Genomic DNA, 25,695 nt, shown 5'->3' with positions numbered 1-25,695 from the left:
GGGACAAGTCGACTACCCAAAAGATAGAGACAGGCTAACCCAGTCGTGGCCTCTTTTCCCCTTCTTTTTTCCACTCCCTAAAAAACAAGGGGGATTATCTGACTGGGCCGCCATGTCTAGTTGAGGGGTGTCCCTCCCAAGGGGAGGACACCGCGGAGACCACACCTCGCCCAAAGAGAGGGGGGGATATTTAAGTGGAAAATACGTCACATGGTCTTGCCGACCATGTGGAGAGTCTCATGGTAGATCCTACCCGACGGGGGTCGATTTGCTACAAACATGGAGACTGTGGCAGAGGGGGCTCTGCCCAAGGAAGACACAGTTTGCCAACAGGGAAATTAATTAGCGGAAGATATACATCGCATGGGGTTACCTTACAGGGAACCGCCACATGCAGAGCACCTACCCCAGAACAGGGCTCTTAGTTGCATGTATACTGGGCCGGCAGCGAGTCTCTCCGAAAACTCGACTGTCACAGGGCTCGGAGGAAGTCAACCAGGGAACATAGTTTGTGAACAAGTCAACCAGGGAACATAGTTTGTGAACACTACTGGGAATTAATGGTACACGTCTTCAGCTCAGAGGAGGTGAAAGGCGTTATGTGCAAGCGATACACCCAGCTGGCTATCCCGGGCTTATCCGCTTGTATTGCGTGCCACTACCTGGGACGAAACCGGTTCCACCCGGAGGTTGTAGAACTTGGCAAAGGTGTTGGGTGTTGCCCAGCCCACTGCTCTGCAAATGTCTGTTAGAGAGGCACCCCTGGCCAGGAGTCTCCACTCTCCCCTGAGGGTAACCTGCCATGACAGCGCGTCTGCTGTAGTGTTGAGGTCACCCGGGATGTGAGTGGCTCGCAGCAACCTGAAGTGCTGCTGACTCCAGAGGAGGAGACGGCGGGCGAGTTGTGACATACAACTAGAGCGCAGACCGCCTTGGCGGTTGACATATGCTACCGTTGCCGTGTTGTCTGTCCGAACTAACACGTGCTTGCCCTGGATCAACGGCCGGAACCTCCGCAGGGCGAGCAGAATTGCCAACAACTCGAGGTAGTTGATGTGCCAATGCAGTCGTAGGCCCGTCCATAAGCCGGCAGATGCGTGCCCATTGCAAACAGCGCCCCAGCCCATTTTGGAGGCATCTGTCATGACCACGACGCACCTGGAGACCTGCTGTAGGGGAACACCTGCCCATAGAAATGAGAGGTCGGTCCAAGGGCTGAAAAGACATCGAGCTGCGAGGGTTCAGGGGAGAGCGGAGGGTTCCACTCTAGCCCGATGCTCGCGGCTGCCTGGGAAAGCATGTCTCCGCCTGTGACCGGGCGACCACACCCAAAGGGAGGAGCCCAGCTGAGGCTTCCGCGTCCGACTGGACGAGCCCGCTCTCCGATGCTGTGCTCGAGAGCTTATCACTTTCGCGGGCTCCAAATAAGAGGTTGAACTCGCCATGACACGATCCGGCGGACTCATCCAGAGCCCGATCAGGGCAGACGAGCGTGCTGAGTAATGGGAGGTCCGCAGGGGGATACCTGGCGGAGGCGGTCTCATTAGGGTCCCCAAATCGCCCCCAGTGCTAGCCACGCTGGCCTTATACCATGGGTAGAAGGACCGAGGCGGGGAGCCTCTGGGGTGGCTTGCTTTCTTACGAAGGTAAGCCGCGACCGCATCGTTGCCATGGACATGTCCTCGCAATGAGTAAATGAACCATCCATGAACGCTGTCTCCTGTCTAGGTTTTTGTGAGCCATTTCCAAAGCTACCATGAAGCGTGCACGTGCAGCTCAAAAAGAGCATAGTTTATTTCTTCAAGAGTCATCAAGGGATGTGGGAGGCTAAAAGATAATGTCAAGAAACAATTTTAAGTGACTTGAGGTGGGCGATATACCGATTACATCGATATAAGGACAGAAATGTGTCCACCACAAGAAATGTGTATATCGTGATATATGGTTAACCAAGTGTTAATTACACAGAACAGTTTTTGCTTATATATATCGCCCACCCCTAAAAGTAACAATTACAAACATCAAACTTAATGAATGCAGTAAGATGTCAGGTCCAAATGAGTAAGTGGAAATTAGCTTTCAAGTCATGGAAAAGTCATGGAAATGTATTGGTTGAAAAGACTGGGAAACCCTGATGTTATGTCTATGATAAAAGTATATATGAGTAAGTGGAGTTTTTGTAAACAGACATGACTAGCAAAAGGAAACAGCTGATATCTCATCACCCAGCAGTGAGAGTTTGAACAGTTAGTAAATAGTTTAGTAAGTTAGATGAAGTAAATGTTCAAAACAAGTGATGATTAGAATCATTAAACCTTAAAAACACCTTAAAACAAAACGCAGCAGACAGTGAAATTTTTTTTTACTTTTATGATCCCCTCAAAAATAAAAATAAAATCTTGAACCGTTCAATTATCTATATTAATATATGATTTTATGTTGCTTGCAAAAAAAATGTTGGGCAAAAATTGTGGCATGTGATGGCACCCCTGGACACTATCGCTCATTTTCGTTGAAGGTATTCATTCGTACAGTATTATTATTACAGATAAATGTCATACATACAGTGCATCCGGAAAGTATTCACAGCGCTTCACTTTTTCCACATTTTGTTATGTTACAGCCTTATTCCAAAATGGATTAAATTCATTATTTTCCTAAAAATTCTACAAACAATACCCCATAATGACAATGTGAATGGACTTTGTTTGAAATCTTTGCAAATTTTATTAAAAATAAAAAACTGAAAAAAATCACATGTACATAAGTATTCACAGCCTTTGCTCAATACTTTGTTGAAGCACCTTTGGCACCAATTACAGCCTCAAGTCTTTTTGAGTATGATGCTCAAAGCTTGGCACACCTATTTTTGGGCAGTTTCTCCCATTCTTCTTTGCAGGACCTCTCAAGCTCCATCAGGTTGGATGGGAAGCGTCAGTGCACAGCCATTTTCAGATCTCTCCAGAGATGTTCAATTGGGTTCAAGTCTGGGCTCTGGCTGGGCCACTCAAGGACATTCACAGAGTTGTCTCGTAGCCAATCCTTTGTTATTTTGGCTGTGTGCTTAGGGTCCTTGTCCTGTTGGAAGATGAATCTTGGCACCAGTCTGAGGTCCAGAGTGCTCTGGAGCAGATTTTCATCAAGGATGTCTCTGTACATTGCTGCATTCAACTTTCCCTCGATCCTGACTAGTTTCCCAGTTCCTGCCGCTGAAAAACATCCCCACAGCATGATGCTGCCACCACCATGCTTCACTGTAGGGATGGTATTGGTCAGGTGATGAGCGGTGCCTGGTTTCCTCCAGACATGACGCTTGTCATTCAAGCCAAAGACCAGAGAATTTTGTCCTTCAAGTGCCTTTTGGCAAACTCCAGGTGGGCTACGATACTTTCAAGCAATGAAAAGAAAGCAAGAAGAAGAAAAAAAGGATAAAAAATAAATGTGCGTTATTGTTTGTGTGTCGTGGTTTGGGGAATGCAGATGTGTACGTTCTGCAGGCCAGGGATGGCAGGATAATTTGCAGCAATATGTTGAAGATTAGAGAGTGGGTGAACCAGGGCCAGTACCGTAAATCAGACTTCGTTAGTTCACTTCCTTATCCATAGTTGCGGTGCAATCGATGAGTTGAGAGTGCGTCTTGAAATCAAAGGCTTACTTCCGTTCACCCATTAACACAGCGAAAACCCGTGGACCTTGTGGCATTGAGTATTCAGGCGACTCCCCAATCACACTCTCTGGCAATACTCCACTCATTCAGTTCTGTTCTCACACCCCTGTCCACCATCTTTAACCCTATAATTTCCTCTTAATTTCCTCCAAATTTGCTCCTCCCCCTCCGGATGAGAGGTTTCTTAAAGAAACACGGCAGGATAAAACGTCACACAACTTGTGATGGTAGTAATGGTCAATAAAATGTTATCCACGGTTGAGATTTATCCAGAAGTGTCCCTGTATGTGCATTATTGCAGACATTCCAATATGCACAGCCATGTTGTATTTCCCACCATGCTCATGTGAGCTCACAACTGGCGCATGCTCCTCTCTCTCCCTCTAACTACTTTATCCTCCAGCTTTGTTCCTATAGTCCAGTGGTTCCCAACCTGGTGTCCCCTTAGGGGGGCGACAGAGTTCACAGCGCGGAAACTCGCATGCTTTGAGGCTCTCAAAGATTCATAAAATGCGCAATACCAGTAAGACAGCATGTCAGCATCCTTGTATAATGAAAGGATGCAAAGGAGCAATATCTCAACATTAAAAAACTGTCCAAAGCCCTTGGCACCATGGAGACTGTAGCAAAATGTCATGAAATGTCACTGTACCAACCAGAGCCTCTTTGCACAACTGCGTGAGAATGAAGCGCACCAAAAATATTCTGCTTCTCAACGGAGGAGTGCAGACTGACTGTCACATGGTGAAGTGCATGTGAGTTTATTTTTCTTGGATCTAAAAAATTTATGGAATTTCTGCATCATATCCATGCACTGAAAGACTGCAAAAACCTCTTTAAACAACATAACTTGTTGGCATGTTAATGCTTTATTATGAGAATGTCAAGCAGCTAAATTTAAACCACCAGAAATGTTCAACTATTGTTTCTATTGCAGTTATGCAAAATGGCAGGGACTGTGTACGGTAGTGTAACATGTACGTGATGTGCCTAAATCCAATGTTTGATGAATCCAATCTCACAGCATGGAGTGTGTTGAGGGGTTTAATGGGGGAGATGTAATAGGTGGGAATTATTCATGAGGATGATGGCTTGTGGAAAGAAACTCTTCATTAGTCATTCCATTTTTTACCCATTTTTTTACTATTTAATTATTTACCTGGCCTTGTATTATTTATTTTAATGTATGTGGTGAATGTGTTGACATCTGTTTTATGTATTTATGTTTGATTGTGTAGTTTGCACTGACAACTTTCACATTTAAAGTTCCTAACAGAAAAATAAAGTTATTGAATTGAATTGGTAATGAAAACACTAAGACTTAAAATGCAGTATCCAACTTTATTTGACATATTAAAAGTAAAATCCAAATGCTATAAAGTGAAATATAGTGTGGAATGTAGTAAGACAGAAAGTAAAGGACAAAAATTAAAAAAAAAATTAAGATGACGAATAAGATTAGGCAGATAATTAATACTAGATTATTAGATTATACTGGATACAGGTGAAACCAAAAAACCTGAGTTTTAAAAGGTGAAAAGAATACAGTGCTTATACATCAAACACTTTAGTAGACTTTGATTACACATCTAAAAGGACAGCTGTCTTCACTAATATACAAAGTAAAAAAATATTTAGTAAAAATTCACATTTTGATAAATATTTTGAAGGAATTAACTATTAAAGGTTGATTTATGTCTTTTTATTATATATATATATATATATATATATATATATATATATATATATATATATATATATATATATTCTATTAACTGTGCATAGCCACAATGTGAAAGATTTGTCTGCAGTTTGCATGTGTGAGATTCACAGTATAAAGCAGGATTTTGCCATTTTCTTTTAATCATAAAGACAAAGTTTCAATTCCATAATGGATAGTGTTGTATTTTGTAGTTCTGCATGCACTGTAATTGAAAAACCTCTCTGTTGTATTAAACAGTACAGTACAAGTCTCCTCTCTGCCTACATTTTAAGCAATGCTTGTAGATATCTAAGAAATTGCTTGAGAAGTCAGAATTAATTAATTTAACTGAAGCATATTGTTATTCTTGGAGTTAAACTGTCCTGATTTGTTTTTTTGTTTTTTTTTTCATGTATTTGCGGGTGGCAGTGGGACTTCACTTGGAGGTTTAGGCTCATCGTCAATCTTTAAATCACGGCAGAACAACACTGGTTCTTGACCAAGTTTCAGTTTGTATTGCCATATGTACAAGCGCTCATTTGGCTTCAGCTCAAATGTTAGTACTTCTTCCACTTCAGTCGCTTCGCTCCAGCTTTCATTTTCAGTGCTGACATGTGAACCTCCATATTCTGTTGAAAAGGAGAACTGGCACTTCGCAATTAACCCTGTGAGGTCTACAGATTCAGCCGAGGTTGACATGGCTATCTTCCAGTTGTGCGTGATCTGGGACATCTTCTCCTTATTGTATCCAACCCTTTTAATAATTTTATTTTGCCATGTCATTGGAGTATTGCTTTCATTATTTATAGTTTTAATATTCTCCCAAATGCCATTTGTTGGGCCTTTAGTTATTGACAGCCCACCAGGCAAGAAGTTAAGAACATCTGGGTGAACAGAATAGACAGCAACACGCTCATCTTTGTTGAAGTTGGTACCTTTGTAGTATTCAACTCCCCACTCTGAGACTGGCTTGAGGAAGTAGTAGTGGTTTGGCAAGCCCCAGTAGTAGAGACCATTTCTGCAATTGGGATGCAGGGTGTATTCTACAGCATCTGAGTCATGATTCATGTTTGTTGTTCTTCGGTAAGTGCCCTTTCCTTGGAAGATGATGTAAAACTTGCCAAAGGCTGAGAGGTAGTGGTCTCCACCCTGGCAGTTGGGATGAAGGCTGTAAACTGCAGCACTGCTGTCTGTTGTCAGGTTGGTGACTCTGCGGTAGGACTTGCCCTTAATGATGTAGAAGTAGCCACCCCCATCACCAAGGTAATGATCTCCATTTTGGCAGGAAGGGTGCAGACTCAAAATAGTGAGGTCTAAACCTTTATTGAAGTTACTTGACTGCATATAGCAGCCAAGATCAGAGCGGATTATATAATAGTAGTAGCTCGTTCCACAGAAATCAACACATTTTGTTTTGCTCTTGGGAATGATGCCTGTCATTGTGCCTTAGCCTGCAACACAGAATAACACAGATGTTCAAAGTCCAGATCTAAAGTGGTGCTGTTGTTCTGAGCTCACTGATTACTGAAATATTATGGGCTCTATTTTAAGAGCGTTAGCACAGAGCCAAGCGATACATCATAAGTGCAAAGTCAGTGGGCATGGCCATGAAATGTAGTTTTTTCCGGTTACTGCACAGTCTGCATTCTGTTATTCCATCAAGCATCAGCAATATAAATAAAGACATCACATTCATCAGAATGGCAAATCTATGACAGTGACATGCTCCTTATGCAGTATATGCAAGGAAAATGTGCCTGTCAGTACTATGTAGCCTCCGTTAAACTATAGAGAATGTAAGTAAAATTAATCATACTGGCTTAACATACTATTACGTATTAACAGTGATTGTGTTTTTAAGGTTGGGCCGTGGATCGGTGATCCCTCACTTCACTTTCACAAGTCGTTGCTTTAAAAACTAAATTAGTTTACTACAACAAGAAAAACCTAATCAAAAAATATTTCTAAATTCAAGTCACACTTCAAACAAAACTAAAATATAATTAAAATAACGAAGTGGTCAAAAAATCGTATATAAACACCTCTCCAAATCCAGACATTTTACCTCCAATTCTTCCACTGGCCCTGTTTTCAGTGACTTGAATATCAACAACAGGTGGGAAATTAATAAGATAAGATCATAAATACAAGTGTAAATATAAATATAATAATAATAACAGTAATACTTGAAAAATAAATCATGACCTCACAAAAGTGTAACACAAATAGCATAATGACTGCTTGTAAAGCAGACTCGAAACTGTTGTTTTTACATGTGCTTCTAAGGAACTTTATAGACAGGTTTTGACATGCTTTAGACATATACACTTTTAAAAGACAAGGAAGATGGTTATGGGCAAGTCACTTGTATTTTTTAACACTCTGGAAATTAGTCAAGGTTACACGTGAAGACAAGGAGACCTCTTTTTTTTTCTCCGTTTCACCAGAGCTACTCACACTACTGTACCCTTTTATTTTCTTTATGTAACTCACTTAACCCCTTTTGTATTTTACTTACATCCTCAACAACAACAACAACAACAACAACAACAACAACAATAATAATAATAGATATGTAACACTAATAAATCAGAATATTTTCTCACAATATTCACATCCATAAATGTGATAAAATAACATAAATAATATGTTGTTTATATTAAAATATATACGGATATTTAAGCTTTCATAAGTCTTGTATTTTATATTCAATCTCTTCTAGTCACTTAAATATTAGGAACGCAACCACTCCACCAGAAATAGTTTGCAATCTGGGACCATTCCAGTTGTATCTGATTAATTATTAGTTGGCTTATTTAATGTGTCTACACTCTATTCAGTAATACAAAATAAATCTTGGCTGAACCTTTTTAACATCTGTCCTCTCCTGTATTTCTGTCCAGCTGTCCTATGAACCCATAGGTGCTCTTTATTAGAATTATACTTACCTGGACAACTGTAGACTACAGCAATGGTTCTGAAGCTCTTCTGCTAACAGCCTGGGCTTAAATAAAGCCTCAAAAAGAGCTGGAAAAACACACCCACAAGCCTCAGGGCAGACCAGTCAGCAACACAGCTTGGTGTTTATTAACTGTCAGTGCATTACAGTCATGTGAACAAGTATAACAAGTTTACAGTTTTCTCTATTTTTGCAGCTTTCTGTTGTATTTGAGTGGAGCCCAATATACTATTTACAAAAGGATCTGATCAAATTTCATGTGTTCAATATTCCTTATATTCTGAGCTTGTATAAGATAATTGTATTGTATTTTGTCAGACATCCTGCTTAGTAACACAATTCAGTATCTGAAGTTCAAGCTCAGAAGCTGTTAAGCAGTATAAAATAGATTTTAATAACATGTAATAATATATTTGCTCCTTGGAATTGATTTTCAGGTGATATGTTACTTGAAATGCCTATTTACATTTTTGGTGAAATAAATAAATACAATAGGATACCAGTAATGCTAATCATCATCATCATCATCATCATAACGCACAATAAAATGAACATTTAACAAGACATTAATAGGCATAAATCTTGTTTCATCTGATTCTCTTATTGTTATATGAGAGCCAAGGCATCACTGGATTCAGCAAAGAATTGGTCGACCTCATGTAGACATATTGTGAATTGTGAACTTTGCAGAAATGTTAAGATTCGCACCAGGATACTTTTAAAAACTGTCTATACCAGGGCTCTTCAATTTTCCAGATGAAAACTTGGTGGGGGCCAATTTATCTTAGTTAGCACTTTCTATTGCAGGTAATATGTTAACTTAAAAAACAAATACAAATAAAAACTTTTATTTTACAAATAAAAAGGCCACAGTCATTGAATCTTTTTATCCATCAATGAAAGTGAATGGTGACTAAAGTATTTAGTGTTCCACTGAAGAAAGAAAGACATACGGGGTTAGAACAACATGAGGGTGACAATATTAAGACAGATTTGTCATTTTGGCTGAACTATCCCTTTAAGAGCATGAAACACTTGCTGCACTTTTAAATGTTGTTGTCTCTTTTCAGATTCCTCCTAAGGTGACAGTGTCTATTAACTATTAACTATTAAAACAGGATCCATGTTATGACAAGAGCAGACAATTACATGATAAGAGAAACATAAAAAGAATCACAGTTTGTGCTCCACTGAATCGTCTGAAACAGTAAATCAATTGATTGTGAAGTATTTTGTAGGTGATATTCTAGTGAGTAAAGAGGAAGTGAACATCAACAGCTTTTGACAGGTGAGTACTGAACTGCTGCAAAACAAACCAAAACTCACAAGACCACATTAATTCATCTTTCAAACTATCAGCTACAGTAAGACATCTAACAGATATCTAAGTATTAATCACAGCAGAACAAACAGATACTGAGACTTTTGCTGCGTTTATCTGAATTGACAGTGTGTGTTCAGTTTCTTCAGTGTTCAGCACTGAAATGTTATAGCTTCTATTGGCTTGAAATGATGCTTTGTTTTCTTATGTTGAGTCTTCTGATGTTTTCGCTTTATGCTGTTGTTTATCATGTCATAAAAGCTGACAGTCTGCAATTTAACCTCATTGATTCATTTCTAAAGTAATTTTCTAGAGTACAAAACAAATAAGTGTCAGTATTGAACAAATAAACACATCACAAATATAGACGATGTACCGTTTGTTCACAGGTGTTCAGTGGACTGTTCAGATGATGTCATGGACTCCACAAAGGATCTCAGTGGACCGACAGACACAGGGAAGGTCAAGAGGTCAGAAGATTTCAATGGTTTAATAAAATACACTGATAGTTATTTTTGATATGCTGCACAACACTACGGTATAAAAAACAGACTTGATTATCTGAAGTTTAATCTGCTGGACCAAACTTGTGAAAACAGCTTTAGGGTTGTAGAGCGGAGGAGGGTGGGGCCGGGCTGGAATGACGCACGCCCGGTCTCCAATCAGCCTGATGGACAACAGTTCGAGAGAAAGAATTACAGGCAGCTGCCCCTGTGTGCGGTTATGTTTGTGTGTTTTGGTTAAGTAAAACATTAAACTATTATTTATATTATCAAGCCGGTTCTCGCCTCCTCCTTTCCATTGAACTGTGTTGCAATGGTAAAGTGAGATCTACAATAAGATGACAGTGAGACGGTTTGATTCAGTCACAGATATAACTGGAAAAACTTGTACAGTCAGTCTTATGTAGAAGATGAAAATCAAATGTGTTTCTCTGTACATTTTTATACACAAACACAGAATTTCCTTCAGATGAATACGTAACAAACCATCAAACTAAAATGTACATTGATTCAATTATTTAGGCTTTGGGTCAAAAGTAATTTGTATGTATGTTTCTCCAGTAAAAGTATATTTTATAATGTAATTATTGTGAAAACAGTTCTTCTGAAAGCAGCACACTATATTGTATAGTGTACATCAATTTCGTGCATTTGTTGCCATTTAAATTTGAACCTCTTCAGTCGTAGCTGAAAGTCTTTCCAGTTTTGGTGCATTCAGATCATATATGCTGTGTAATGTCATGTGCTCAAATATATCTTCTTTAAATAAACATAAGTGAACTCCTGAATGTTGAACTAGGACTGTGCATTAAACATTGCCAAACAGTTACTGTGTGTAACCATGACAATTTGAGCGAATTGTGCTGCTTTCTCTTGTTCTAAATACAAATATTCTCAGTAATCAATTTCTCTTTTCAAGAAATATGTGGAAAAGTAAAGCTGAGAAACTGATGAGAGGATTGTAATCTTTGAAAGAGTGTTTAAATGTTGTTGTGTTTTAATGTCATTCATGGAGAATCTCCTGAACCTAGTTGTGTGTCCATGAAGAGTGACCAGTCACATGCATACATACATGTGAGATTTGTTTAAAATCACTGTGTAATGCACACATATAATGACTGTTAAAACAAATGGTGACAGTTGGAACAATACTGATGAGTAAATCGTATTGCCATATACATCAACTTGTATTATTTACATTTGTTCAAAACCCTGCATGTGATGCAACACCCAAAATGCTCCAATAGTCTGTATAATGCATGCCGTAAAATACTTCCTTAGTATGAGTTATTATTAGATACTTTAAAGCTGTTGATGGCAGCTGTTAACAATTGATAATGATGTTTAGAGTACTCATGTAATTTGAAATGCAAAGGCAGCAAAATTAAATATATTATGAAGACAATCACGTAAGATCAGAGAGTTTTTTTGTTATTAAAAGTTTTTATTGATTCCATATAACATATAAAAAAAACAAATATATATATATAAAAAACAGAATATTTGGAATCATATTATATTATTTACAACCCTTCCTCCTGAACAGTAACCACCCCACCACCCAACAAAAACAGATACCCCAGTGGTCAAATACAATTGACAAATACACACAAACAAACCATAAAATAGAAGAAAATATTTAGAAATACATTTCAAAAAAGTATATGTGTAAAAACAAAAAGGCTACAACATACACATTTAAAACAACACGTCTCCCTCCACTGTCCCTCCCCGAGAGCCCTCCAGAAAGGCTAAATAGCTGCCCCACCTCCTGATGAACATATCCATGTTGCCTAGCCTTCTATATGACAACTCTTCCCAAGCTGCCACCCTGCCCATCTCCTCGAACCACTCACGAAACGAGGGGGCTCCAGCTGACTTCCATCCTCTAAGGATAAGCTGTCTGCCCACCATAACACTGGCCAGGATCCAATTCTTCATGTACTTATCTCCTACATCAATGACCGCCCCGTCACCCAAAATACAGAGCCTGGGGCAAAAGGAGATCCGAGTACCCAATACGTTGGCCATAAAATTCTGGACCCTCAACCAGAACACCTGTATCTTACGACACCCCCAAAAAACATGGGCAGTGTCTCCATCTTCTAAATGGCATCGCCAGCAGGTGGGTGTGTCCTTAAGACCAAGTCTATACAATTTAGAAGGGGTCCAATAAAATCTATGTAGAATCTTAAATTGCATAAGGCGCACCCTTGCATCTCTAGATGCAGACTTGATGTTTTTAAGAATCCTAACCCACACTCCCTCCTCCAAAAACAAATGTAAATCTTTCTCCCATAATCTTTTGAGAGAATTTAAAGCTCCATCCCCCAGACTCTGAATTAGCAGGAGTAATACACTGATGCCTCATGACCTTTTCCAAAAGCAGTAATCACCACTCCCAGAGTATCTGCCACACTAGGGGGGTGCGTGCCACTCCCAGAAACAGTGCAGAGTAGGTGCCGCAGCTGTAAATACTTATAAAATTGAGATCTGGGAATCCCAAAATTTTGAACCAAATTTTCAAAAGGTCTCAATACTCCACTCTCATATAGGTCACCAAGTGTATTAACCCTCCTCACAATCCAATCTGACCAACAGAAAGGGTACTTATTAATGCATAGTTTAGGGTTCTGCCATATGCTTGAGGCTACGTTTAAATAAATATCCGAATTAAACACTCTGGACACTTTTGTCCATATCGAGTGTAAATGCAAAATAACGAGGTGTGACTTAACTTCGATTAATTTGATCAAAAGGCTATGCAGAGGCGAGATAGGGGCAAGAGCTTCCTTTTTGATACAAAACCAGGGAGGGGCTCTCTCAGGTGGAAGCGACCAATGAGCCAAATGTCTGAGACCGAATGCATAATAATAAAACAAAATCTTGGGTAGGCCTAACCCACCTTTGTCAATCGGCCTATGTAACTTATTGAAATTTAACCTGGCACGCTTACCATTCCAAATTAAGGACTTCGCTATGCTATCAAATTGCTTGAAATAAGAGAGGGGGACATCTATTGGGAGAGATTGTAACAGGTAGTTGAATTTTGGAATACAATTTCATTTTAATTACATTAACCTTCCCAATCATCGATAAGTGTACTGAAGCCCACCTGTCCACATCATTCGAAAATCTTTTTATTAAGGGATCAAAATGAACTCTGACTAAATCAGACAAATTTGCTGGGAATAAAATTCCCAAATACTTAATGCCCTGTTTGGGCCACTGGAAGGCGCCCGGCTGTCAAAGCCAAAGCTCCGGATTTAGACCAACTGACTTTGTATCCTGAGAACTTGGAAAAGGAATTAATAATTCTGTTGAGGCAAGGCATAGATCTAGTGGGGTCGGAGACGAATAATAAAATATCATCTGCGAAAAGCAGAAGCTTATGCGCCACACCTCCTGCCATCACCCCTGGAAAATCATCCTCCTTTCTTATCGCGGCTGCTAATGGTTCCAGGGCAAGACAGAACAATAATGGGGAAAGAGGGCAACCCTGCCGAGTGCCCCAATTCAGAGTAAAATAATCTGAAATTAATACATTTGTTTGTACCGCTGCTACGGGGTGTTTATAAAGTAACTTAATCCAACCAATAAATGTACTCCCGAACCCATACATTTCCAAAATCTTAAAAAGATAATCTCATTCTACCATATCAAATGCCTTTTTCGGTGTCAAGTGAGATGGCAGTGACCGGAGACTGATCATTCGCTACTGACCACATGATATTGATGAGACGCCTGATAAACCCCACCTGATATATGTATAAGTGATGTCATAACCTTACTTAATCGGTTAGCCAGAATTTTTGACAATATTTTTACATCTAATTGGATCAGGGAGATTGGACGGTAACTTTTACACTCACTTGGATCTTTGTCCTTTTTAAGAATCAGATTGATCCGAGCTTGTGTCATGGTTGGAGGAAGCTTTCCATTCTTTAATGATTCAGTATAAACTTCTAACAAAAGTGGAGCCAGTTCTGTAGTATAGGATCTAAAAAATTCTGCGGCAAAACCATCTGGCCCCGGAGCCTTGCCAGTAGGTAGAGACTTAATTACCTCGTCAAGCTCCTCCAAGGTTATCTCAGAATCAAGAGAGTTTTTTTGCTCAGTCGTCAGTTTAGGAAGATCTAATGGTTCCACAAAGTTTCTAATATCTTCATCAGTAGACGAAGACGAGGAACTATAGAGATCAAGATAGAATTCTTTAAAAGCATTATTAATATCAGTGGCCGAGGTAAACATTTCACCACCAGCAGATTTCACTGAGGGAATGATAGAAAGAGACTCTCTCTGCTTTATATATCTAGCTAAAAGCTTCCCTGCTTTGTCACCCGACTCAAAGTATGACTGTCTTGCCCTTAATAACTAAAACTCCACTTTCTGTGACAAAATAGTATTATACACTATATTGCCAAAAGTATTCGCTCATCTGCCTTTAGACGCATATGAACTTAAGTGACATCCCATTCTTAATCCATAGGGTTTAATATGATGTCGGCCCACCTTTTGCAGCTATAACAGCTTCAACTCTTCTGGGAAGGCTTTCCACAAGGTTTAGGAGTGTGTTTATGGGAATTTTTGACCATTCTTCCAGAAGCGCATTTGTGAGGTCAGACACTGATGTTGGACGAGAAGGCCTGGCTCGCAGTCTTCGCTCTAATTCATCCCAAAGGTGCTCTATCGGGTTGAGGTCAGGACTCTGTGCAGGCCAGTCAAGTTCTTCCACACCAAACTCGCTCATCCATGTCTTTATGGACCTTGCTTTGTGCACTGGTGCGCAGTCATGCTGGAACAGGAAGGGGCCATCCCCAAACTGTTCCCACAAAGTTGGGAGCATGGAATTGTCCAAAATCTCTTGGTATGCTGAAGCATTCAGAGTTCCTTTCACTGGAACTAAGGGGCCAAGCCCAGCTCCTGAAAAACAACCCCACACCATAATCCCCCCCTCCACCAAACTTCACAGCTGGCACAATGCAGTCAGACAAGTACCGTTCTCCTGGCAACCGCCAAACCCAGACTCGTCCATCAGATTGAAGCGTGATTCGTCACTCCAGAGAACGCGTCTCCACTGCTCTAGAGTCCAGTGGCGGCGTGCTTTACACCACTGCATCCGACGCTTTGCATTGCACTTGGTGATGTATGGCTTGGATGCAGCTGCTCGGCCATGGAAACCCATTCCATGAAGCTCTCTATGCACTGTTCTTGAGCTAATCTGAAGGCCACATGAAATTTGGAAGTCTGTAGCGATTGACTCTGCAGAAAGTTGGCGACCTCTGCGCACTATGTGCCTCAGCATCCGCTGACCCCGCTCTGTCATTTTACATGGAGTTGCTGTCATTCCCAATCGCTTCCACTTTGATATAACACCATTGACAGTTGACTGTGGAATATTTAGTAGCGAGGAAATTTCACGACTGGACTTGTTGCACAGGTGGCATCCTATCACAGTACCACGCTGGAATTCACTGAGCTCCTGAGAGCGGCCCATTCTTTCACAAATGTTTGTAGAAGCAGTCTGCATGCCTAGGTGCTTCATTTTATACACCTGTGGCCATGGAAGTGATTGGAACACCTGAATTCAATTATTTGGATGGGTGAGCGAATACTTTTGGCAATATAGTGTATCTATATTTCAATCAGGTCAATTCACTGAGGCCATCAGTTGACATACGGCGCTTCAGCTCTGCCTCTGCACTTTTAATATTCTCTTCCAGCTCTACCAGTTCTCGTGCTTTGGATTTTTTAATGAATGAGGCATACTGTATGAACCGACCCCTAAGAACTGCCTTAAGTGCCTCCCAAGCCATGCCCACAGAAGAAACTGAGGACCAGTTGGTCTCCATATAAACATTGATTTCAGTCTTTAACATTTGTTGGAAATCAGGATTTTGCAAAATGGACACATTAAGGTGCCAACTATATGATTTCTTTTCTCTATATATGGCAACACCTCTAAACTCACCAGGGCATGATCTGAGACTAAGATATTTCCAACTGAGCAATCAACAACAGATGAAATGAGGGATTTGGATATAAAAAAAAAAAAAGATCTATTCTAGAAAAATCTTATGGACTGATGAAAAAAATGTATAGTACCTACCAGATGGGTTCAAAAGTCTCCAAATATCCGTAAGACCAAGACTTTTACACATCCTGTGAAGCATCAGTGTTGCTCTAGGGGGTTTACACACTTTTGCTTCACTATGATCAAGGACTGAGTCCATCAAAAGATTAAAGTCTCCTCCCAATATTATATCATGAGGGGTGCCAGCGGTTTGCAGCATCCCTTCAAGATCTTTAAAAAAGCCCTGATCATCAGCATTAGGTGCGTAAATATTAGCCAAAATCAACCTTTGCCCCTGAATTTCAGCTAAAACAATAATGACTCTTCCTAATTTATCTTTAATCTGTTTGAGACATTTGAATGATAGATGTTTATTTACTCCCTTGCTCTTTCTTGAGCCAGCACTAAAAAAAACATGTCCACCCCATATCTTCCCAAATTTTTCAGCTTCCTGCGGGGAGAGATGTGTTTCTTGAAGAAACACTATATCATATTTCTTACGTTTAAGAAAAGTAATAACCTTCCTTCTTTTTATGGGGTGCCCTGACCCATTTACATTCCATGTGGAGAGAGATAGTACACTCATATTAACATTTGACATTTTGATATAGTAGAAAAAAATAAATTGTGTGTCAAAAACAAAATTATACAGACCACATTCCCCATTAGTGAAACAATCAAACCCCGAACTTCCCCCCAAACAAGACAAACAGAAAAAAGAAAAACGTGCGCATTAACCCCACGCACGAAAGCGCCAACCGGCGACAATCCCTTTAAACTCAAAAGGTCCATGAACACCCAAGAGCCCCCATGACAGCTTTGCCATCGGATTGCTCAATTTTGCCTCACAAATTTGTGAGGCAAAATTACATAACAGAAAATGCTTTGTAAAATAAACCCCAGCAAATAGGAAGAATAAACACAAAGGACGTGTAGATTCATTCACAGAACTGTCTCAAAGATGTGATCTTCCACAAAACAAATTCCAGCTGATATAAAACTGTTCAGATTCCTCGGACAGACAAACGAATGTTCAGTGAGCCGGCTGTTGTGAGTTCAGCGGAAGACATAATCATTCCAATGTCCCATAAAAATACTCAACAAAACACAAAGAACAAACAGATTAATCCACAGCTGTTCCAAAGGAGTGTTATTCAACAGAACAAGCTCCAGCCACTAGGCGGAACCAATACAAAAGGATACAAAACCGGCATCCCGGATGGTCGAGTCAATTCACTCGGAGGCCGCATAAACGTATATTCCATGACTTACACAATCCGTCAACTTTATAAAAGACATCCTTTGTGTGAGCATGTAGATATTTTGCGGTCATCCTTAGTGTCCACTCTCAAACTGGCCAGGAACTTCAATGCAAAAAGTAATCTTCCATCAATGCAAAAGTTTCTTTAAGGAAAAGTGTTATTCACAAAACAAGCTCAACGCAGTTTACTCACTCATTGATTCAATAAAAGACATTGCCTGATTGGGACATGTAAATACTTTGCGACTGACCTTCGTTTCTATTTTCAGTTTGGCCAGAAACATCAGAGCAAACGAGATCTTTCGCCGATGTAAGAGATTCTTACATTCCTTGAACCGATCGCGTTTCTCTCTCATCGAACTCGCAAAGTCCGGGAACAAGAAAATATTATGGTTCTTCCAAGAAAGCTTCCCTTCGCTCCTCGCCTGGCGCAACACCAGATCTTTATCGGATGATCTCAGAAATCTGGCCAGAATCGATCGGGGCCTGTCTCACTCAGCAAATCTGTGAGCTGGGACTTTGTGAGCTCGCTCGATTTCCAGCTTGTGGCCTGTTATGTCGAGCAGACTCGGGAAAAGCTCATCTAGGAATTTCACCATATCTCTGCCCTCCTCATGCTCAGGAATTCCAACAATTTGAATGTTATTCCTGCAGCTTCTATTCTCAAGATCTTGAAGCTTTTCAAGGAGATGTTCCAAATCAACTTTTATTAGCGGTTAATTCCCTCTCCGAAGATTCCAGAAAATCGATTCGTCTCTCAACATCAGTCACTCTTGTAACTATCTCAGAGAATTTTATTTCCATCACCGTAATCGATCGACGTATTATAGTGAGATCCTCCAAGTCAGCAAGAACCTTCGTCAACATCACCGACATGTTGGACAAATGACGCAGGATCTCCTCTCCCGCCGTGCCATCCAAAACGAGTCCCCGGTCTGTAGGTCTGTCGGGGCTTTCATCCTGAACACGTAAGTGTCTTTTAATGTCTCCAGAGCCCGAGGATTTTGACTTCTTTGCCATGTTTTGCGCCAAAGAGCAAATGTGTAACTGGGTGTATCAAATTTCACCAGAATATAACATGAAAATAATTACAAATTTAGCAAAGTGCGCAGGGCTCATCACTCACACGTCTGCTTCTTGCATGGCGTCACGTGACCTCTCAGATCAGAGAGTTTTTAAAGGGGATACAAGACAGAGATGCAGCCATTTTCATTTCCCAACAATCATTTAAATGTTACAGGGTTTTTTTTATTATTTTATTTTTTATCATTTTCACATGTCTCAATACTGAGAATACATTGTCAAAACTCTTCATACACTGAGCACAACATCAGTGTCTGAGAACTAAACTGTGGATTATTTTGTCTTTGCTTTCATTCAAAATGCATTCAATGACCACATCTATCAAAATTCATGACACCTTTTGTCATTCAAACACAACAATTAGCAAAACTCTATGTAACTACAGCTCATTTTGCATATACACTGCGTGCACAATTATTAGGCAAGTGAGTATTCTGAGCTTATCATTATTTCCATGCAAATTTTCCAAACCATATAAACTTGAATGCTTATTGGATTCAATCATTTTCAGGTGATATATATTTGTGTAATGAGGGAGGGTGTGGTGAAAGTGACTAACACCTTATATCAAGGTGTGCATAATTATTAGGCAGCTTCATTACCTCAGGTAAAATTGGCCAAAAAAGAGATTTAACTGACACTGAAAAGTAAAAAATTTTAAAATGCCTTTCAGATGGATGCAACACTCTTGAAATAGCTAAACTATTGATGCGTGACCACCGGTCATTCAAACGTTTTGTTGCAAATAATCAACTGGGGCGCAAAAAAATGCATGTAGAAGAAAAGGCGCAAATGAACTGCAAAAGACGAGAAGAATTAAACGTGAAGCTACCAGGAACCCATTATCCTGCAGTGCCACCATATTCCAGAAATTCCAGGAGTGTCCAGAAGTACAAGGTGCCAAGTGCTCAGAAACATGGCCATGGTCAAGAAGACTGAAACACAACCACCACTGAATATATTCACAAGTTGAAGCATAAAGATTGGGCAAAGAAATACCTGAAGACTAATTTTTCAAAGGTTTTATGGACAGATGAAATGAGAGTAACTCTTGATGGACCAGATGGATGGGCCCATGGCTGGATTACTAATGGACACAGGGCACCACTTCGAGTCAGGGGCCAGCAAGGTGGAGGAGGGGTACTGTTGTGGGCTGCTATCATTAAGGATGAGGTAGTTGGACCTTTTCAAGTTGAAGATGGACTGAAACTCAACTCCCAAACCTACTGCCAGTTTCTGGAAAATACTTTCAGTGGTATAGGAAGAAGTCCTCAGCATTCAAGAAGGCCATGATCTTTATGCAGGACAATGCTCCATCACATACATCCAAGTACTCCACTGCTTGGCTAGCCAGTAAGGGCCTCAAAGATGCCCAGATAATGACTTGGCCTCCTTCCTCACCTGACTTAAATCCTATTGAGAACTTGTGGGCCCTTCTCAAACATGAGATTTACAGTGAGGGAAGACAATACACCTCTTTGAACAGCATTTGGGAGGCTGTGGTTGCTGCTCCAGCGAAAATTGATCATGAACAGATCAAGAAACTGACAGACTCCATGGATGGAAGGCTCATGGCAGTTATTGAAAAGAAGGGTGGCTATATTGGTCACTGAATATTTTTGAAAGGCCAAAAATATCATTTAATTGTCATTTTTAAAATTGAGAAAATCAAAATAACTTTTATTGTCACACAGCCATATACACAAGTGCAATGGTGCACTTGTGTATATGGGAGAATAAACAACTGAGTTGGGAGAAATTATTTTTGTAATTTAGTTGCCTAATAATTGTGCACACTAATAGTTGCCTAATAATTGTGCACACTTATATATTCCCCTGATAAAGACAAAACTCACTTTTTTCTTTGTAAACATTCAGGTTTGAGGTTCAATACTATTTTGGGTGGACTGTGGGCATTGTGTTTGTTCAGCAATAAAATTAATCCTGAGGAATACAATTAGCCTAATAATTGTGCATGCAGTTTTTCTCAATCGATTTTACACATTTCTCTAACCTCAGGTCACTGCTCTCAAAACAGTGAACAGCCATCTGAACACTTTGTAATTGTCCTAAACAGATTGTGCATTTTTTTTGATTTTCCTCATTTTCTCGAAACACTATATACAAATTTCTCTAATCTAAAATTCATGCTTTTAAAACAGTTAACACAAACAACTAAATTAAAGTCATACTCTCAAATGCACATGTCAGGTTGTCAAATGCCTTAATTTTGATACCTGCTGTGTTAGTAATGCACACAGCAAAGAAAATGCAATTTACAAAATGTTTCACACAACTGTCATGACTTTGGTATCTATAAAAGGGGTCAAATATGAAAATTCAGAGCAAACAAACAATGAGGAAGAAGAAGAGGAAGAACACCACAAAGAAGAGGTGCAGAATGAGAAGAGGTAAAGTGGGTAAAGGAAGAGAAAATAGGAGGAAGAAGAGATGAGAAAAGGAGAAGGTTTTCTCAACACTTTCAGGGGTGAGCAACTGCATTGAAAGAGTTGAGGAAGACCAAATGGAGATGGTGTAATGATGGTGAGCAGAGAGAAAGAGGACAGCAGGGTGGAAGAGTAAAGAAGACACAGAAGAGGCTCAAATGATCTGATAGTTCCTCTAATTTATCATATTATGAATCATGGTCTCTCTGAGACACACAAAGTGTTCAGCCTAATGTGAGCAGATCTATAGTGACTTCAATCTCAACAAAAAAGAAGAGGGAGAAATGCCATTCCTCTGCATGCCACTCAATCAGTGTCCACAATTACTGTACCATCTGTGCTTATAGTGTTCCCTTAGGTCCATACAACTGAGCAAGACTGCTATTTTTTTGTTTTTGTTTGTTTGTTTGTTTTACAGTAAACATCTTCATCATCCTTCCAGAGGAAGAGCAGGAACAACTAGAAATTTAGAGACATTTTATGAAAATAGATGGAAAAAGGTCTTTATTGTGTATTTTTATGATAAATGTGTTATTTCAATCATTGAGTTGTGTCTATAGCTGAAAATGTTATGAATTCAACAGAGAACACATCTATAGTTTTGATGTTAGTATTTAGTTTTAAGTGCATTATCAGGAAAGAATATGTTGCTTCATTACGCAGTGAAATTGAATTGCTCTGTGAACTTGAGTGCCTGTTTCGGCGGCTGTGTGAATTGTTTTGAGAGCACTGATTATAGTTTGGAGAAATGTATGAAATTGACTGAGAAAAACTGTAATGTTCAAAACATAACAGTAAACTAATCTGAAATACACAGCAATGAGGTTCATTTGTACAGTAATTCCGTATTACTGTAAAAAAAATATATATAAAGAAAAGTCCTTCTACAGCTGATTGCTTTTACTGTATCAGTTTCCTTAGTATCTATTCACAAGAGGTCATGTTTATATTGTACAGTAATATCATGTGAACATGACAGAGATGGATCAGGCATGACAAGAGATTGTTCCCCAGGTTTATCACCAGGACATACAGCTGTAGATGACAATATTATTAAAAAAGGACATGTTGATTATATGTTACAGTATGTTTCCACCTGTGCTACAGTAATCTGTGTGTTTGATGAAGAGTATGTTGTAGGGATATGTGTTGACACTTTTTGACTTTTGTTTTACAGTATTTTAGTAACAGAGTTACTGAAGTTTCATTTTTTTTTTTTTTTTTTTGGAGCATACCACATGCAGAAAAAAGTAAACTGTATAATAATACACGCATATAACACAATAAAGAAGCTGTTTATGTTTTGTAAAGGAATTCTGGTTTCAGTAAAAAAAAAAAAAAAGAAAAAGAAAAGTCCAGTGATCTTGTAATGCTCCCATTATGTAGTGTTTTTAAGGTCATTGTGTTCTGAATGATAACATGTTTTTCATAGCTGTGAAAGTTAGCTGATCTTTGAGAAAAGGCCAATGGGAATTGGCGAGTGGAATTTGCATGCCACTCCCCCGGACATACGGGTATAAAAGGAGCTGGCTCGCAACCATTCATTCAGGTTTTATGCTGAGGAGCCGAGACAGGGTCCCGGCCATTTCAGCAGGTAGTTCAGAGTTGTGGCAGGAGGGACACAACGTCTCGTTCCCTCCATCAGGGAACAGAGGTTACAAAAGTAACCAGGACGTTCCCTATCTGTCACTCACTCGACATTGTGTCAATGCAGTGACACTAGGGGTCCCTTTACGAAACGCCACAACTATCTGAACTATGTCACGTGGATTGGCGGTGCGAGACGAGCAAACCATTGCGTGCCTCGTAGCCAGTGCACCTGGCTGTCACGTAACCTCCCCCAACGCTCCTATGAGCGTCGTACGGTCCCCCACACCGCGGGGACAAGTCGACTGCCTAAAATAGGGACAGGCCGCCCCAGCCGTGGCCTCTTCTCTTCTTTTTTTTCTCCCTAAAAAAGAATGGAAATAATTCAGCTGGGGGCCATAAATGTCCATGTCGGGGGGTGTCCATTCCCAAGGGGAAGACACCACGGAGACCACATCCTGCCTGAAGGGGAGGCAATTGTGTGGAAATACGTCACATGGTCTTACCGAGTCTTGTTGGCAGTGTCGCATGTGGAGAAGTCCCCATGGTAGGTCCTACCCAGAGGGGACGGAGCTCTACAAACACAGCGACTGGTGGCAGAGGGAAACTCTGCCCAAGGAAGACGTGGGTTTACCAATAGGGAAACTGTCTCGTGGAAGATACATCACACGGGGTTACAAACAGGCAAGGTAGCATGTGGAGCACCTATCCCAGTACAGGGCCTAATAGCACATGTACTGGTCTGGCATCGAGTTTCTTTGCAAACTCGCCTGCCACAGGGCTAAGGAGGAAAGACATCTAGGATCCATGACCTCGTGAACACTGCTGTGGGGTAACAAGCAAGAATTTCACACACTATTGCACATGTGTATATGGCTGTGTGACAATAAATGTGATTTGATTTGATTTGAAGGATACGTCTCCCCCTCCAGAAGGGGAAAGGTGCTATATGCAAGCATTGTCCCACCAACTTACCTGTTCGTACCTGACAACACATGGGAAGAATCGGCTCAACCCGGAGACCTCACGAAGGCATTGGGTGTTGCGACATGCGACGCGAGCGCAAGCTGCCTTGGCAGCTAATGTAGGCTACCATCGCCATGTTGATCATCCGGACCAACGCGTGCTTGCCCTGGATCAACGGCCAAAGCCTCCACAGAGCGAGCAACACTGCCAGCAACTCGAGGCAGTTGACATGCCAACACAGTCACAGCCCTGTCCCGGAGCCCGCGGCTGCATGCCCATTGCACACGCCACGCTCGGAGGTGTCTGTCGTAACCACGATGCAACTAGGGTACTTGTACTAAGGAGACTCCTGCCTGCAGGAATGCAAGGCCCGTCCAAGGGCTGAACAGGTAGCGGCAGATCGGCGTGATGACCACGCGATGTGTGCCACGGCGCCATGCCCACCTCACGACTCGAGTCTGACGCCAGTGCTGAAGTGGTCTCATATGCATCAACCTGAGCGGCGTGACGTAAGACAGTGATCGTGGCCATCAGAAGCGGAGAGGTAACACAGACAGGAAATAAACACAGACGGAAAGGCATCTATAAAAAGACTCTCTCCGTCAGTGCCACTCTTTTAGTAGGGAAAATATACTCTTTTATCGCAAGAATATATACTCTTTTATACTGTCGAAGTGCCCAGGGGCGTTCTCTGCACTCCACCAGTGCACCAGGGGGAGAAGCCGCTGTAATGCGGCGTAAACTTCAACAGTTTTTTTAGAGGTGAATGGAACGGCAGAGGATTCAGCTCACTGAACACAACCGCTTGGCTCCGAAGAAAAAATCTGAATGAGTGGTTGCGAGCCAGCTCCTTTTATACCCGTATGTCCTGGGGAGTGGCATGCAAATTCCACTCGCCAATTCCCATTGGCCTTTTCTCAAAGATCTGAGGTGTTTGGGGCTCCTAAGGGCGACTACTAGTGTCACTACATTGACACAACATTGAGTGAGTAACAGAGAGGGAACATCTTTTCTCATATTAAGACATTTGATGCATATAAAACACATGTCCTCACTGCAGGTTCAGAATTTTACTTCACTTAAAAATGAAAATTGTGTCATAATTTACTCACCCTCATGCAGAAGATGCAGAACACAAATGCAGATGTTTTGATGAATATGGTGAGTCATTTTCTTAATACAATGGCAGTGGAGAGTGCCTCATTTTAAAGCTTTAAAAAGCTGCCAAAAGTATAAATGTGTAATTTTTCACTGTAAATCTTGACATCTGTTGTGCATTCATGAGTGCTTTGAGGGATGTTTGTTCACAGTGGCTCGAGTGTTTATGTTCGAGAAGTTATGTTGATGTTAGTGCTAAACATTGCAAGTTCTCGTGTGACATAATGTATAAGAGTGTGTGTGTGTGTGTGTAAGAGAGAGTGTGTGAGTGTGTGTGTGTGAGTGTGTGTGTGTGTGTGTGTGTGAGTGAGGTACTGGGTTAGTGCATGAAACCACACACACACACTCATTCCTGTCCATATAGGCTGTTTTTTTAAAATACACACTGTCATGTCTCTCTCATACACACCACTTTTTATATCTTAATAACACACACACAAACACAAACACTGAAGAATTCAAGACAACTAAAGCACAAATAAAATGAGGGGTGACTCTTGTCCACTGATCCTTCAGTTCAGCCTTTCTGTTACTGAATGGATCTTCATTGTTTGAATTTTCACTGATTTCAGGAGCTTGAGCACAAAATCATCTCTCTGATGAAGAACAAGCTGATGAGCTTCAAGAGACTACTGAGCCCAGGTTCCCCAGCATGCTCTGAGAGAAGGAGGATGATGAAGGTCAGAACAGAGTCAGAGAGGGACTTCTGAAGATCACACTGCATGTCCTGAGGAAGATGAAGCAGACAAACCTCACTAACATACTACCCACCAGTAAGAGCTCACACTCATGTCACTATTACATCACGTCACCTTCAGAGAAAACACACTGTCTGGATTCACTCAATATTAGTGAAAAGACACTTAAATAATAAATCAGTTAATTATTTGTAACATTTCTCTTCCTTTGCACAACAGAACTTGCTCCTTTGTATGTGAAAAAACACAAATCCAGACTTAAGGAGAAAT

At 40.6% G+C, this 25,695-nt stretch overlaps 3 protein-coding genes across 4 annotated transcripts in view; 1 reads left to right on the top strand and 2 right to left on the bottom strand.

The window, feature by feature from the left end:
- The window catches only part of LOC127432465 (zinc finger protein 239-like), a 162,719-nt gene that overhangs the window by 81,082 nt on the left and 55,942 nt on the right, over positions 1-25,695 (bottom strand). The window lies entirely within an intron of this gene.
- Positions 1-25,695, top strand: part of LOC127432470 (uncharacterized) — a 146,041-nt gene that overhangs the window by 86,022 nt on the left and 34,324 nt on the right. The gene's annotated exons all lie outside the window — the stretch shown is intronic.
- LOC127432464 (uncharacterized) lies at positions 5,388-8,406 on the bottom strand. Its single transcript, XM_051683574.1, has 2 exons — positions 8,318-8,406; positions 5,388-6,820 (listed from the first exon to the last, which is right to left on the bottom strand). Exon 2 carries the CDS (start codon positions 6,807-6,809, stop codon positions 5,778-5,780), a length of 1,032 nt encoding a protein of 343 aa, XP_051539534.1. The 5' UTR covers positions 6,810-6,820; positions 8,318-8,406; the 3' UTR covers positions 5,388-5,777.

The sequence above is a fragment of the Myxocyprinus asiaticus genome, chromosome 42 (assembly GCF_019703515.2).
Source record: "Myxocyprinus asiaticus isolate MX2 ecotype Aquarium Trade chromosome 42, UBuf_Myxa_2, whole genome shotgun sequence".
Taxonomy (NCBI): Eukaryota; Metazoa; Chordata; class Actinopteri; order Cypriniformes; family Catostomidae; genus Myxocyprinus; species Myxocyprinus asiaticus.
Note: the sequence above shows the minus strand (reverse complement) of the source record. Positions and strands in the feature narration are given on the sequence as shown.

Excerpts from the sequence above, each read along its gene's own strand:
- LOC127432464 (XM_051683574.1), bottom strand. The coding sequence starts at position 6,809 with ATGACAGGCATCATTCCCAAGAGCAAAACAAAATGTGTTGATTTCTGT.